The 13,948-nt window shown below is 57.6% G+C and overlaps 1 protein-coding gene across 1 annotated transcript in view; it reads right to left on the minus strand.

Moving 5' to 3' along the window:
- The window catches only part of LOC144222663 (ephrin type-A receptor 10), a gene marked incomplete at its 5' end in the record, with an annotated part of 16,432 nt that extends 3,287 nt beyond the window's left edge, over positions 1 to 13,145 (minus strand). Inside the window, 10 exons of the mRNA XM_077753193.1 lie at positions 83 to 276; positions 470 to 619; positions 920 to 1,123; positions 1,341 to 1,402; positions 1,859 to 2,044; positions 3,038 to 3,163; positions 3,302 to 3,363; positions 6,825 to 6,933; positions 10,443 to 10,614; positions 13,110 to 13,145. Of these exons, the coding sequence (XP_077609319.1) occupies positions 83 to 276; positions 470 to 619; positions 920 to 1,123; positions 1,341 to 1,402; positions 1,859 to 2,044; positions 3,038 to 3,163; positions 3,302 to 3,363; positions 6,825 to 6,933; positions 10,443 to 10,614; positions 13,110 to 13,145 (1,301 nt within the window). The remainder of the gene's footprint in view (positions 1 to 82; positions 277 to 469; positions 620 to 919; positions 1,124 to 1,340; positions 1,403 to 1,858; positions 2,045 to 3,037; positions 3,164 to 3,301; positions 3,364 to 6,824; positions 6,934 to 10,442; positions 10,615 to 13,109) is intronic.
- Between the last annotated feature and the right edge of the window lie 803 nt (positions 13,146 to 13,948).

A 13,948-nucleotide genomic window follows, 5' to 3' on the forward strand; every position in this document is an offset into this window, starting at 1 on the left:
TGAAGGGTGAGAGGCCAGCCGGATCCAGTGTGGTTGGGGACAGATAGGAGCGCGCCTGTGACACATGAGGCATCGGCTGTACCTGGGAGAGGTGGGCGCGGCGCACTTTGGGGGCTCGGGGTCCTGCACCATCTTGCTCAGGAGGCTGTGGATCTGGGAGAACCTGGGCCGCTCGCCTGGGTCCTTCTGCCAGCAGTCAAGCATCAGTCGGTGCAGGGGGGAGGGGCAGTTCCTGGGGGGCGGCAGCCGGAAGCCATCCTCCACTGCCTTGATCACCTGGGCCACGGAGGTGAGGGGCAGACAGGAAGCTTTAAGTCCCTCCAACCCGTGCGCACATCCCGTCCTGAGGAAGACTCAGGCAGTGGGTCCCGCAGGACCGGAAGCAAGTGAACAGCAAAGAGGGGTCTTGGGCTAAGAGGTCAAGGGTCCCTGGGCAGAGGTCAGGAAGTTGGGGCCTGAGGTCACTCACATCTTGGCCAGACATGTCCCAGTAGGGCCGCTCCCCGAAGGCCATCACCTCCCACAGGACGACACCAAAGCTCCACACGTCACTGGCAGAGCTGAAGTGTCCAAACTGCAGCGTCTCAGGGGCGGCCCACAGGGCCGGGCTCCGGCCGCTCTGTAGACGGGCAAGCACGTCAGGGACAGGAAGGGACCGGCCCAGGTACACCCAGGGCTCCCCACCCCGCAGAGCCCCAGATCCAGCCCCGCCTGCCATCCTCTCAGCTGCATGTCTGGGGAAGCCACAGAAGCTGACTCAAAAATGGTGCCCACGCTGGCTTTCATTCAGGACCAACTGGGCGCGGGCACGGGGTTGCAGGCAGCGGCCCTGACACAGCCAGGAAGAGGGGAGAGGCGGGGGAGGGGCACACTGGTGCAGTCTGATGGGCAGGTGTTCCTGGGAGACGGGGATCCTCACCATGGTGGTGTAGACAGCCTCTGCTCGGTCCCGGGGCCCCCGCCCGAAGCCAGAGATCTTGCAGATGAGGCCACTGCTGACCAGCACACGGCGGGCGGCCAGGCCCCGGTGAACGTAGCCCATTTCCGACAGGTACTTCATGGCGGACGCCAGCCCGGGCAGCAGCCCCATCAGCTGCCCAGCCGCCAGCTGGCCTTCGTGCCGCTGTGGGAGAAAGCGCTGCACATTCAGTTCCCTGGTGCCACGTGACCCCAGGGAAGTCACCTGGCCCTCTCTGGGTTTGCCCTGTGACTCACCAGGCCAACCTGGCCAGTGGCACCTTTCTAGGGAATGATGCCAAGTGCAAGTCCCACCGAAGAGAAAAGCACAGGACGAAGAATAACACGGCCGTCAGTACCCCCCGGGGGCCCAGGCCACTCACCCTCAGGAAGCCGTCGAGGGCCCCATGACTCATGTACTCAGTGACGATCATCAGGGTGCTTCCTGTGCCCAGGGAGGGGGAACAGACGCACTAAGCTGTCTGCTCCCCTCTGCATGCACACGTGCTCCCCGATCTGGGCCCCAGCCCGGGCCAAGATGGCCAGAAACAAGCCCGGTCGTGCCACCCTCCTGTGTGGCCTAGGGTCCTCTATGCCAGAGAACAGAAGAGGGGACACCCGTAGGAGGACAACGGTCGGAAGCTGCAACAAGTCAGCGAAGAAAGATCACCCGAGGTCCAGGCGATCCACCCCCACAGCAGCACCACAGGTCAGAAAGGCCTTTCAGGGTCGCAAGGGCCTCCCTGAGTCAGTGACAGAAAGCTGAGGCCTTCTCTCCATCCTGGGTGGCTGAGGAAGGGCCTCGGCCTTCCACGGCTGAAGGAAGGGGCCTGAGGGCATAGGAGCACCCCACCTCCCACCCCATCCCCACCCCTCGTGCTTGCGGAGGACAGGGCCCTACCTCGGGTGACAACACCCTCCAGCCGCACGACATGGCCGTGGTCGAACTGGCCCAGGGTAAGGGCCTCTGCCAGGAAGCTGAGCCTCTGAGAGTCCGAGCAGCCACCCCTCAGCGTGTGCACGGCCACAGGGAGCTCCTGGCGGCCAGGGAGCTGCAGACAGCCGAAGGACAGCTCCCCGAACCGCCCTGTGAGCAAACAGCACCTCAGACAGTCCCCCGGAGGTCGCCCCCTGCTGACCCAGGCAGGGTGAGCTGAGGAAAGGCAGCTTCTGCACCACAGGCTCTTCCTGGCCTGGGACTCAGGGCTCCCGAGTTCAAAGCGCAATACGCAATGTGATGTGCACTTCCTCTCTTTCCTCTCTGGGCCTCAATTTTCTTCCTTGTGAAATGGGGATTCCTCCCGGCCCGCCCGCCTCAGCAGGAGATTTCAAAGACTCACAGAGAGGATACAGCACAAGCAAGTGTATCAAAGGCCAGGGTGACCCAGGAAGGGCGACCACGACATCTAATCTGTCACACTACCCCTTCTGGCTTCTATCCAGTGGGTCTGGCAAGAGTGTCAGGGACAGCGTCTGGCTCCTGGTAACAGTGGCTGTCTTCTCTGAGCCCAGGGGCTGAGGGTTTGCTCACAGGAAGGAAGGAGGCCAGGAGACTGAACAGTGGAGAGCAGAACAGCTACTATGAGCCAGGCCGGCGCTGAGGGCTGCAGAGCCCCCACCTCAGCTCTGCATGAGGCAGCTAGCACTCCCATTTTACAGACAAGAAACGGGTTTGGAGCAGAAGGGGCATGCGCCCCTGGTCCCACAACTGGGCTGAGGTCACAAAAACTGAGGTACGTCCTGTCCCCAAGTTTGTGAAGGCCCCTCCCCACTGCCCCATGAAGGCTTGGGACTAAACGTCTGCCAGTGGCCGTCTGCAAAGAGCAGCTGGGAAAGGGCAAGAGTGGGGAGGTCTCAGTGACCTTGGGGACAGGGAGAGGGTAGGGAGGCAGGGTCACAGCTCCTCCTTCCCTGGAACCTGGTGGGTGGAGTCCCATGGGGTGGAGTCCCTTGGGTGGGGCTGGGGCCTCTTGGGGTGAAGGCAGGCTTCCAGAAATGGGGGAGGGCCTCGGGGCAGAGGCGGGACGGGGTGCAAGGGGGGCTCTTGGGATGGACAAGGCTCCCTGGAAGCCCAGCTTGCCTGCTCCAAGGCTTCTCTCCAGTGTGACGGTCTGTGCATCCAGCTCCTTGGCAAACAGGTGAAGAGCCTGCAGCGGGTCCCCACAGCTCTGGGGGTCTAGGAATGTGCGGCGCGTCGGGACTTTGACTGCAATGCAGACAGAGACCAAGATGGGCCCGAGGAAACAGTCCGTGGCCGGGCCGGGGCAGGGGGTAGGGAGAGCAATTATGCAAGCACAGCCGGGGAGAAGGCTAAGCAGGGGCCAGGCGGAGTGGAAGTACTCACAGTGGAAGTACAGCTCCTCCTCGTCGTGGGCGTCCTGACCTCCTTTGCCATAGGGGCAGGGCCTGCGGAGGAGCAGAGTCCTCTGACTGGGCAGCAATCCCCTTTCCCATCTCACCAGCACCCGGGGTGGTAGCTCCTTATCCCTCCCAAATGACAAGATCTATCCGTGCCCCGGGGAAGCAACCTTGTCCTGGTTTGAAAGTGGTCGGCCTATAACCCTGGCCCCAGACCCAACCCCTCACCCCCCCACCAGCATTCCTAGTTGATTGCGCTCTGAGACACAATGCACATTCTTGCACCTCCAGAGGCACCCAAATCCATGCCCCCGACTTTGAACCCAAGCTGCCTCATTGCCAGGTGAGCAATTCAAGCTGCTCCTGCGCTCAGGGGCAGCCTCAGTCAGGCCAGGGAAACAAACTGAGTATCAAGCACAAGCCCGCTCACAGGTGCAATCAAGAGAAAAGGGTGGAGCGTTGCGGAACACTCGGCAGATGGACCTGACCCTGACCCCCTAGACCATCAAGGACGGCTTCCTGAGGCACAGGCAGCCATGGACCAAAGTACTGCATCACCATCAAAAGAGCCACCAACCGGCATTGGGGACCCCAAGAGGCAGGGCCTGGCAGGCCCAGAGGAGAGCCCCCCGGGGGGCCGAGCAGGTGAATGCCATGACTCAATCTTTAGAAAGAGGATTCCGGCTGCAGCTGTGGCCCCCACAGAAGCTGGCGTGGCTCAGGCCACAGGGTGAGCATGGACATGGATGACAAAAAGTAAGAGGACACAAGTGACATTTAGGTGACAGGGCCACAGGGCTCAGAGACTGCTAGAAGGCAGAGAGGGGGAGGGAGAAGGTAGGAATGACTTGGTGCTCCGGTTCATTGCCCAATCGTTGATGGTGGTGCCATTTGCCAGGACGGAGGGGCAAGAGGTCGCGCTGAGCGGGTGGGGGCTGCCGAGCCTACGAGTAAGCAGGGAGGGGCAGCGTAAGGAGTTAGAAAGGAGTGGGGTGTGGGGGGTTGGAGGAAAGGTCTGCTCTGGAGATACAAGTTTGGGAGCCATGAGCACTGTCCAAGAAGATGCCAGAGGCTGGGCAGGGGGACTGTGAATGAGTCTGAGGACTCCAACACCTAGAGATCGGGTAGAGAGGAAAGGAGCCATGGAGGAGATCACCAAAGAACCACCAGAGAAGCCAAAGGGAAATAGAAGGGAAATCAGGGGTGACAATGTCACAGGGACGAAGAAAAAGTGGAGCAGAGGAGAGAGACGGCGTGAAGGCTCAACGGAGGGGCGGTTAGGGAGCCTGGAGACAGAAGATCACCCTTCTGTACGGATGGGAAAGCGGGGAAAGGCTGTCACTTAGGATGAAGTGGTCATGATGGTGGTCAGTGGCCCAGGCTCTGGAGCCTCATGCCCAGACTGGCTTCCCAGCCCATCTGCTTGGCAGCTGCGGGATGGGGAGGCTCAGATTTCTCTTCAATCAAATCGGGATAAAGACAGCCCCACCTGATACAGCACTGTTTCGCAGAGCTTGCTAAGCATTAAATAAATGTCAGCTGTTACGTGGGGCAGAGGGGGACACCAGAACTAGTACGGGTTTCTGAGATGGTGGGAAGGGGTGGGGTTCGGATCACAGCAGAAAGGAGGAGGAGGAAGACGCCTCCTCTAGAGCGAAGGGAGGGAGGGGATGGGTGCAGAGACAGGCAGGTGTGCAGCCTTGGGGGCGAGGGGCTGAGGGGGGCCAATGAAGCAGTGAAGGAGCAGGTGCAGCAGAGGCAGCCGAGGGGGCACGCTGTAAGGGTGGGGCACCTGCGGGGCTCAAGTGGAAGAGCTGGATTCTATATCTGCATTGATGGCCAAGTCCATGGCAGGATCTGGGAGACGGAGGTACAGGTGGGACAGAAGAAAAGGTCCTTGGGAATGAGGACGCTCAAGAACCAATATGCCAAGGGTCGTCCCTCATAAGTCCCAATAAACCATGGGTCGTCCAATAGCTACTGAAGTCACCCAGAGTGGTGACCCGGCTTCCATGAATGGAGGGATCATCCAGGAGAGGTAGGTGGAGACGAAGGGGGAAAGACTGAGTAGATAGAGGAGTTCCAGAGAAACCCAGAAGCTTCCACTGGACAAGGCCCTCTGGCGAGAAGGGGGAGGGGCCAGGATGGAGTGGGGAGGGAAAGTGGAGGCGAGGAGACTCCACGCAGAGCAAGCACTGCAGAGATCAGATGCCAGCGTTCGGACGCTGCCAGATGTGCCGGACAGGCGCCGTGCGCATCGGCATGAGACCGGCAGGTTCTCTCCACCTCCACCTCGGTGCCATTGAATTTTGAGCAGGTTCTGAGACCGACTGTGGCTTACTCAGCTCAAGTAAGCCTTGGTGCATCTGTCTCCAAGGTGCTCCTGGGCAGCTCCTCCTGTCCTGCACAGTCCCTGCCCGGAGGGGTGCTCCTTATGCCCCTCTCTCTGTTCCTCCTCCTGTCTTCCTGAGCCCTTAAGCTCCCAGCCAGGACAAGAGGCTCCTGGCTCTTGGACGTTCCAACCTTTCCAATAGGTCCAATATGGGCATCTGAGCACCAGAAAGGAGCTCACTACTCCTGTGTTGCCTCCCTGACTGTCCTGGCCCAGGCAGAGCGGGCTCCCAGACCCACAAGTCAAGGCCCTCCCCTCCTCAGTTGCACAGTGCCTCGTTCAAGGCCATGCAGACAGTGCCGAGCAGTGAATGCTCGCTGTCACTTCAGCCCACAGGCAGTTCCAGGATGCTGAGATGTGCTGAGACTCGGCTCCCCGACCGGCCATCGCTCTTCTCTGCTCACCGCCCCCCAACCCCCGCACCAGCCCATCACACGCAGACTTTCCAACCCTCAAGTCTGCTGACCTCAGCCCCAGCCTGGTACCTCTGCGTGCGGCAGAGTGTGGCCCTGGGGAGAAGGGGGAAACACGTACTATGAGGTTTCTGCTGCGTGCAGGACTGGAATCTTCTCTGAGCCAAACTCAAGCTCCACATCTTTCCCCTCCTCCCATCCCCTTTCTCTGCCCACTCTCCTGAAAGCTTCTTTCTGCTGGGCGTTGGGGGGGTCCCGGTTTTTGAGTTCCCCTCCCTGTCCTCCCCCCTCCCACACACCATTTCTGCCTTTCTTCCCTTTGCCTGTGTTCATGGGCCTCTGGATCCCTCACGGGCAGGGGCTGGGGGCCTCTGAGCGCCTCAGGAGAATCCTAATCACGCTGGAGCAGCCGGAGCTTGATTCCATCCTCAGTGATGCCTTCTGACATTTAATGAGTTAAGGAGCTAAATCCCCTTCATCCCAGAGCGGCTGAGCTAGCTGCAGTGCTGGCTGCCGTGTGAGCAGCGAGTGGGGGGAGGGGCTGGGCCCGTCCTCGCCAAGCCGGGATCTACACAGCAGTATGCTTGCGTGGGCAGATCTGCATGTGTGCAAATGCAGGTGCTAATACAGGGGCTGTGAGGACACGTTAGTGTGCCCAGGGACACGACTCACGGGGGTCAGGCAGGCTGAGAGCAGCGACCTACCTCCTCCACATGGCCAGCACGCTCATCACAGAGCCCAGGACAAGGAGGGCTGAGACGGTCACCACGGTGACGACGACCGCAGGGCTGTGGTCCCTGGACCCCGAGGCAGCTGGGGGTAAACCACGAGGCTGAGGCAGGCAGAGGGCCAGGCTCCTGGGGAAGCCCCAGTGCAGACTCCTGCCCGCCATCCACAGCACCTCTAAACTTGGCCCTGGCCCCCACGGCAGAGAGAGTGAGGCAGCCCCGCCAACCATGCTGGCACCTGGAGCTTCCTCCTCTCCCAGCGCTGGGCACCTGCACGGCAGTCCCGCTCCGGGAGGGAGGACCAGCGGCCCAGGCAGGCAGGGCTGGGCCTCCCCTTCTGATGGACGGAAACTGACTTAACGTAGCTCTGCAGGGGGTATGGCCTCTCACCTGAGTCCCCCATCCCCCATCCATACCATCCAACGACAATTACAGTGTGAGCTAACATTGAAGGCACACTTACTCCATTCAGTATGTGCCTTAACTAAATGGTCCCATTTCATTGTCACAATAAACCAGTAAGGCGGTGGTGTCTCCACTTTAAAGCTGAGGAAACTGACATGGAGACATGGTGTGTAATTTGCCCAAGGTCCCATGACTAATACGTGGTGAGCCTATGCTTTGAACTTGATCCCAAAAGCCTCTACTTTGACCTATTTCCCCAAGAGAGGGGTATAGAGGACCCCAGGCTCCCAACTCCACCTATATGTCCATCCAACATGTGTGACAGGCTGGCGCCGGTACAGGGGAGGCAGTGAGGGGTGAGCTGTAATCCCTGCCCTGGAGGAGGGTCCCAACCAGCGGGGGAGACAGAAGCAAACATCCTAACTGTAGAGTGAAAACAGAAACAGACTGCTGGGCAGAGGCATGCTCGTGTCTTCCTAAAAGCCAGTGAGGAAGGCTTCGCAGAAGAGGTGGGACATCTGCTCCGGGCCCGGGAGATCGGAAAGGCCTGGGCGGCACTCAGACGTGCATGCTGGGCATAGAAGGTGGCAAAGCTGTCCTGTGGGGCTGGGAAACAGACCACAGGGGGACTGAGAGCCACAAGATGTGCAGTGGGGCCTGGGGGAGAGAGGGCACCTGGAGGGCCTGGGATGCCAGGCCAAGGAGAGGGAGCTTCCATCCTGAGGGGGTCAGGGAGCCAGGGAGCGATGGACAGGGTTCCTGCCTGAGGGGAAAGGGAGGAAGGTATCTTTGGTTGGGACAGGGATGGAGGGGAGGTGCGCTGAGAGAGATGCGGGTTTGGGGAAACGGTCAAGAACGGGGGAGATGCGATACGGCCCTGAAGACCCAGCCGAGGTGAGGTGGGGCGTGGGCCACAGGACTGGCGCTGGCTCTGGGCTCCGGGCGGAGCGGGGCAGGTGCCGCGCGGCGTCCAGGGGAGTGAGGGCCGGCACAGCGGGGGAGCATCTCCCCAGGGAGGACCTGCAGGGGACAGGAGGTGACATGGGGACAGGAGGGGGATGACAGCCTGGGGCATGAGGTCGGAGCCCCAGGGCTGTGAGGAGGATGTCACAGTCAGGTGACAAGGGACAGAAAAGGAAGGGGGAGTTAGGGGCCAACAAGGCCAGGGTCTATGAAGCGGTTTTAGAGCCCACGGTTCCAGACGTGGGGACAGGGCCCGGGATCCGGCCAGAGCAGGAGCGGGTGGAGTTGCCAAGAACTATGGAATGAGGTATCCATGTGGACACAGAAATGGAGGCAGGGCGGTTGTGGAAGGTGGCCTCTGAGATGTCCCTGCTGGATTCTCTATCATTTCGTCCCCTTGAGTGTGGGTTTGACATAGTGACTTGTTTCTAACAAACAGAACGCAGCCGAAGTGATGGGATGTCACCTCCAAGATGAGGTGACAAGAGAAGAGACTGCAGCTTGTCTCGCCCCCCACGCCACCTCACTGTCTAGGTGCCGTGTTACACGGAACCCTGGGGAGAAGCCCAAGAGGCAGAGAACCGTGTGCCTCCAGTGAACAGCCATCGAGAACCTGAGTCAGGAGGCAGATTCTCTCCCCATTAGGCCTTGAGATGACGGAGCCACGAGGGACCCTGAGCCAGTGGCACCAAGCTAAGCCGCTGCACCCAGAGGCCCCACCCACGAAAACCAGGAGAGAATAAATGTCTGCCATTTGCGGCTACTCGCTTGGGGGTAATGTGTCATGTGGCAGTGGAGATCTGATACAGTGCTGATGCACGGTCCCTCATCATGCTCCTGAGCTGGGGTCACAGCTCACTGGAAGAAGTCCTCTGCAGACTGGGAGACCCATTCCCCCAGAGCCAAAGGGGGCTGGGGGTCTGAGCGGTGTCTACTTGCCAAGAAGCACCAAACGAATGGAAATCATCGGACCTTTTCAGCGACCAGCCAGCTCCCCGCTCCTGCCCCCACCACACCCACTCCAGCCGAGCCGTTGAGCCTTTGTTCGGGTGGCTTCCTCCACCTGAAATGCGTCCCCTGCCCATCTCTGCACATTCAAATGCTCCCCAGCCTTCAAGACAGAGCTCTAATCTCCCCTCGCCAGCACCTGGCCGAGGTCTGGCACAGACAGGCATTGGAGCAAGAAGTGCCGTCTCTCTTCCCAGAACCCTGACTCCCTCTACATTTTATCTCCACCTCCCTTAGGGCTCAGAGCTCTTCCTATCTTGGATTAAACTCGTGTACCAGGTTGGAAAGAATTATTATCTTGACAGCTGGTGTCAGAATGCCTCTTAGGGGGAACTGCCTTTGTCCAGGAAAAGACTTTCATGAACTGCTCGGGGTAGATAGAGGTGAGATCCCGGGGGCGGGGTTAGCAGCGGGCAAAACCACCAAAGCCAGAGCTAAGCTGCTCCTCTGTCACCATGAAAGGGAATTCTGGGGGGTGGGTGGGGAGAAGGGGAGCCAGGGGAGGGAGGTGAAGGGAGGAAGCGGGCGGCACAGTGCCATGGAGAAGCCGGAGCTGTTTTAGAATCAGGGCATCTGATGTCTGATGCTTCGCTCTTGTTTTCTTTGGTCTTGTTTTGCCTTGATAACAGCTTTATTGGAGAAATTAGCCACATACCGTACAATTCCCCCCACTGAACGTGTGCTATTCTTGTTTTGTTTTGTTTATTGCTGCCTGGGCAGCCCCTCTGTGTCCCCAGCCTTCACGGAAGCCTGCCTCTCACTCTAGGGCCTGGTGGAGAAAGGAACGGCATCCCACGTGTGAGTCTGTATCGCAGCAGAGGGAAAGAATTTAGCCGTCCCAAGTAAGAAGTGACCATGAGACTGATTCTCCTTGCGAGAAAACAGCAAGAATCTTGGAGAGGGCACGGGATGCTTCTGCAAGACCTAAGAGGTCCTGAGAGCCTGGGAGACCCCAGCCGAGACACGGCTTGGAGTTGTTCATGAGCCCCTCCCCTATGGGTTCCCCCAAGACAGGCACCCCCCCATTTGATTCATGTCACTGAACAGGCCCTAGTCAGCGGATTCCACGTTCAGTAATTACTCAGGTTATAATTTAGCTGTTCTGCGGGCTCTCTTAATTGCACAGAGAACCACCCCCTCCCTAATTTGTCTCCTGCCCCAGCCACATGCCAGCGTGTTCTCTACCCAGAACCCTTTCCACGTACACACATCACTTACCCTCCCCTGGGGTCTGCACTTCAATGGAGGGATTGAAGCTCTGCGTCTCCCAGGAGGGCCCTGGGGAAGCCGCCCGGATCTGAAAGACGTAGCGGGTAGCCGGCTTCAGGTTGGTGACCGTGACCGCGGGTGCCCCTGTCTTCACCGTGGAGTAAGTCTGCTCACTCTGACCCTGAGGGAGGACCAAGCAGTGAGGCCCAGACCCAGGGCCAGAGCCACGCTCCTTGGAGAATGACAGGGGAAAGGAGTGGGGAGGCGGAGGAGGGAGAAGGGGCCTCGGGGGAGCAGGGATTGGGGGAAGAGCATGACTCCGACGATCTGGGGCGGGCTCCTTCTGTTTCTTCCGCAGGTTCTCCGACCCCTCCTCTACTCAAGTTCCCACCTGTGCGCAGTGGTACTTGTGGCGAAGAACAGTAACAGAAATGTTAGAGAAGATGCTAGATCCTCCTTCTTGGGGGTGGACAGCAGAGCCTGATGTCACAGAAGAAAGAAGAAGAAACTGAACCCTGACACCTGCCGGCCCCTGTCGCGGCTCGCAAAGATTTTTTTCTTCTGTCATCTGGTTTTCACAATGTCCTGCAAGGCATGAATTCACAGATAAGGAATCGGGCGCAGAGGGACAGAGAGACTTGCCCCCGCTGGACAGTGGGGACAGCGACATTGTCACGGAGTGAGGGTCAGCTTGCTGCCAGTCGCTATGCAGACTCTTCAGAGGCCCGACTACCTACAGTCCTCATAACAGCATTCCCTTTTTTTTTTTTTTTTTTTTAGCATTTCTATCTTTTATAGGTGACAGTTACATCAAGGAAGGGGCAGGATGACACCTGCTTTATCTCTATATCATGCTGCTCCCCCCACATGTCTGAGAATGGTGTCTACTGGAGGTGCTGCCATCATTTTGTCTCTGTCCCCCCTGCCACCACAGCCTCCTGAGATCATGTGGCCCAGTTCTTTGGTCACAGTATTCAGGAATGGGGCAGACTCTGGCCCACACCTGCCAATCAGAATCTCCCTTCCAGGTATCTGACCGACCCATTGGAAGACAGTGAGGCTAGGGCTGCGGCCCCTCTGAGCCGGGCAGGCTAGGGCCGGGGGCCGGAAGAAAGAGGCAAGGCCGTCAGCCCAGAGATGTGCCCTGAGCAAGCCCCTCGGCAGAGGACGCCACACCCAGAGAGCAGAGTGCAGAGGAGGAGCACTGCGCCTCCCAGACTGTGGTCACTGGATTCCATGAGATGCCTCTGAAGCATTTCAAACAGAGCCTCATTTGCACAGGACTCTCTTTTCAAGGCTTTTTTGTTCCCAGCAAATTCATACCTCCTGGAGCTGAAGACACTATCTATGCTCTGACCACCCGCTGTCAGTTCAGTGGGCCCATTCTGAGAGGCCACTGCATGCCCAGCTCCTTCCCAGAGTCTCCTAAACATCAGGGTTCCTCAGAGCCCTGTCCTGCCCGCTCTTCTCCCCTTCCCTGTCCTCCTAGGCCATCTCTTCCGGCCCCTGGCTTCAATCAGCTCCTAGCTCCCGTGCAGAAAGGGCCCCACCTCTCTTTGTCCAGCACAGCCCTCTCCCCGCAAGCTCACCTGGATGACCCAGAGGCCCCCGGGACACTGCATGGGCCAAATCAAGCTCGTCCTCTTACCTCGAATCTGCTCCCCCTCCTCAGTCCGTGGCACCCCATCCCCTAGATGGCCCAGCCGTGACTCAGGAGTCCCTCCTCTTTCGTGTTCACCACCACTCCCCCCAACCCCAAACTCACAGCTCCCAGTAGCCTTCTAGTATTCAAAAACTATTATCTGACTCAGCCAAGAAGTCCCCCGAGTCACCCAGGAGTGAGTGAAGCTCTGACACATTAAGTGCTGAAGATGAAAGAAAGGTTTCTCTTGAAGGAATAGGATGTGCACCAAGGTGAGAAGCAGTTTAACAGCAGATTACATATCTCATTTAAAGACAATACATGCGAGGAAGAAAGAGATAGGGGATCCGGACGTATCTCCACTTGGCAAATCGAGGTTGAACTGCGACTATAGATTGACAACAGATACAAGAAGTCAGCAAAAATCGGCAAAAGCATCCTGTAAGAATCAATTGGTCATGTGGGGCTTAACAATACAGAGAAGCTGTATAGCTTTTCTTATTACTTGTAAACGACGTACCACACGTCCTTTCTATCACTAAAATTGTCATAACTCATACACTCATTGTTCTGGAGAGTGGGGCGTTAAACACTGACCAGCACATGGTCAAGCCCCAGCAGAACACCTGACCTACCAATGTGCTCCCACCTCACACATTTTTGTACATTTCAAGAGTAAGGTATTTCTGCCTTCTTTTTCTTACAAAGGACTGCAAATTGTATATGGTCCCGCCACACAGGATAGGGACCGGTACCCTAGAGAAAGCTCTTAGTCAGCTGCAAACACTAGGCAAAAGTGGTGACAATGGAGCTGATGACCAGTGAGGGCCAGAGAGGAGACAGCCGATGAGCAGTGGGGTCCATGCGCGGAGTGGAGGAGGGGACAGGAAGAAACTGAGACTGGCAAGCCACTTAGGAGCCCGGTGGACGTGCTCACAAGGAAAGTAAGAAGGGCTTTTGCCTCAAGGAGGTTGTGAAGAAAAGGACCACAGCCCCAGAATGTAGACCCAGGTCCCGCCCAGACCCCGTCTCACCTTCTCGTAGTATCGGATCTCATACTCCGTGCCGTTAGCCCNCTCTGGGGCTCCACTCGGTCCCTGCGGATCTCATCCTCCTCCCAGGGCGCTGAAAGTAAGGAACACTCGGTTCTCGAAGTGAACCCACGGAGGGGCAGGGCCTGGGGGCTGGAAGGGCGGGGCATGCAGAGCGGGCAGGAAGGGCGGGGCGGGGCCAGAAGCTCCCCAGGGCCGGGNCTTTCTGTGGTTTGGAGTCATTAAAGAGCATAGGAGCAGGAAGACCACCCACTTAACTATTCTAATGGTCTGGTTAAGAGTTAAGATGCTCGACACACACTAGGAATGGCAGGAAACTACCTCAATTTAATAAAGACCGTATGTGAAAAAGCCACCCCGAACATACTCAAGGTTGGAAAACTGAAAGCTTTTCCTTAAACATCAGGACAAAGGCAAGGACGTCCACTCTTAACACTTCTATTTAACATAGTACTCAAGTCCTAGCCAGACAGCTTAGGCAAGAGAAAGAAAGAAAAGGCATTCAGATCGGAAAGAAGTAAAATTATTTCAGTCCACAGGTGACATAACCTTACATGTAGAAAATCCTAAAACTTCCACAAAAACACTGTTAAAATTAATAAACGAATACAGCAAAGTTGCAGGATACCAAGTCAACATGCAAAATCAGTCCCATTTCTACATACTAACAACGACCAATCCAAACAGGAAATTAAGAAAACAATCCCATTTACCACTGCAGCAACAAAGAATAAAATACTTAGGAATAAAGTTAACCAAAGGAGTGAATGACTTGTACACCCAAAAATCAGAAAACACTGCTGAAAGAAATTAATGGAAAG

This window comes from Crocuta crocuta, unplaced genomic scaffold (genome assembly GCF_008692635.1).
Source record: "Crocuta crocuta isolate KB4526 unplaced genomic scaffold, BGI_CrCroc_1.0 scaffold303, whole genome shotgun sequence".
Classification (NCBI taxonomy): Eukaryota; Metazoa; Chordata; class Mammalia; order Carnivora; family Hyaenidae; genus Crocuta; species Crocuta crocuta.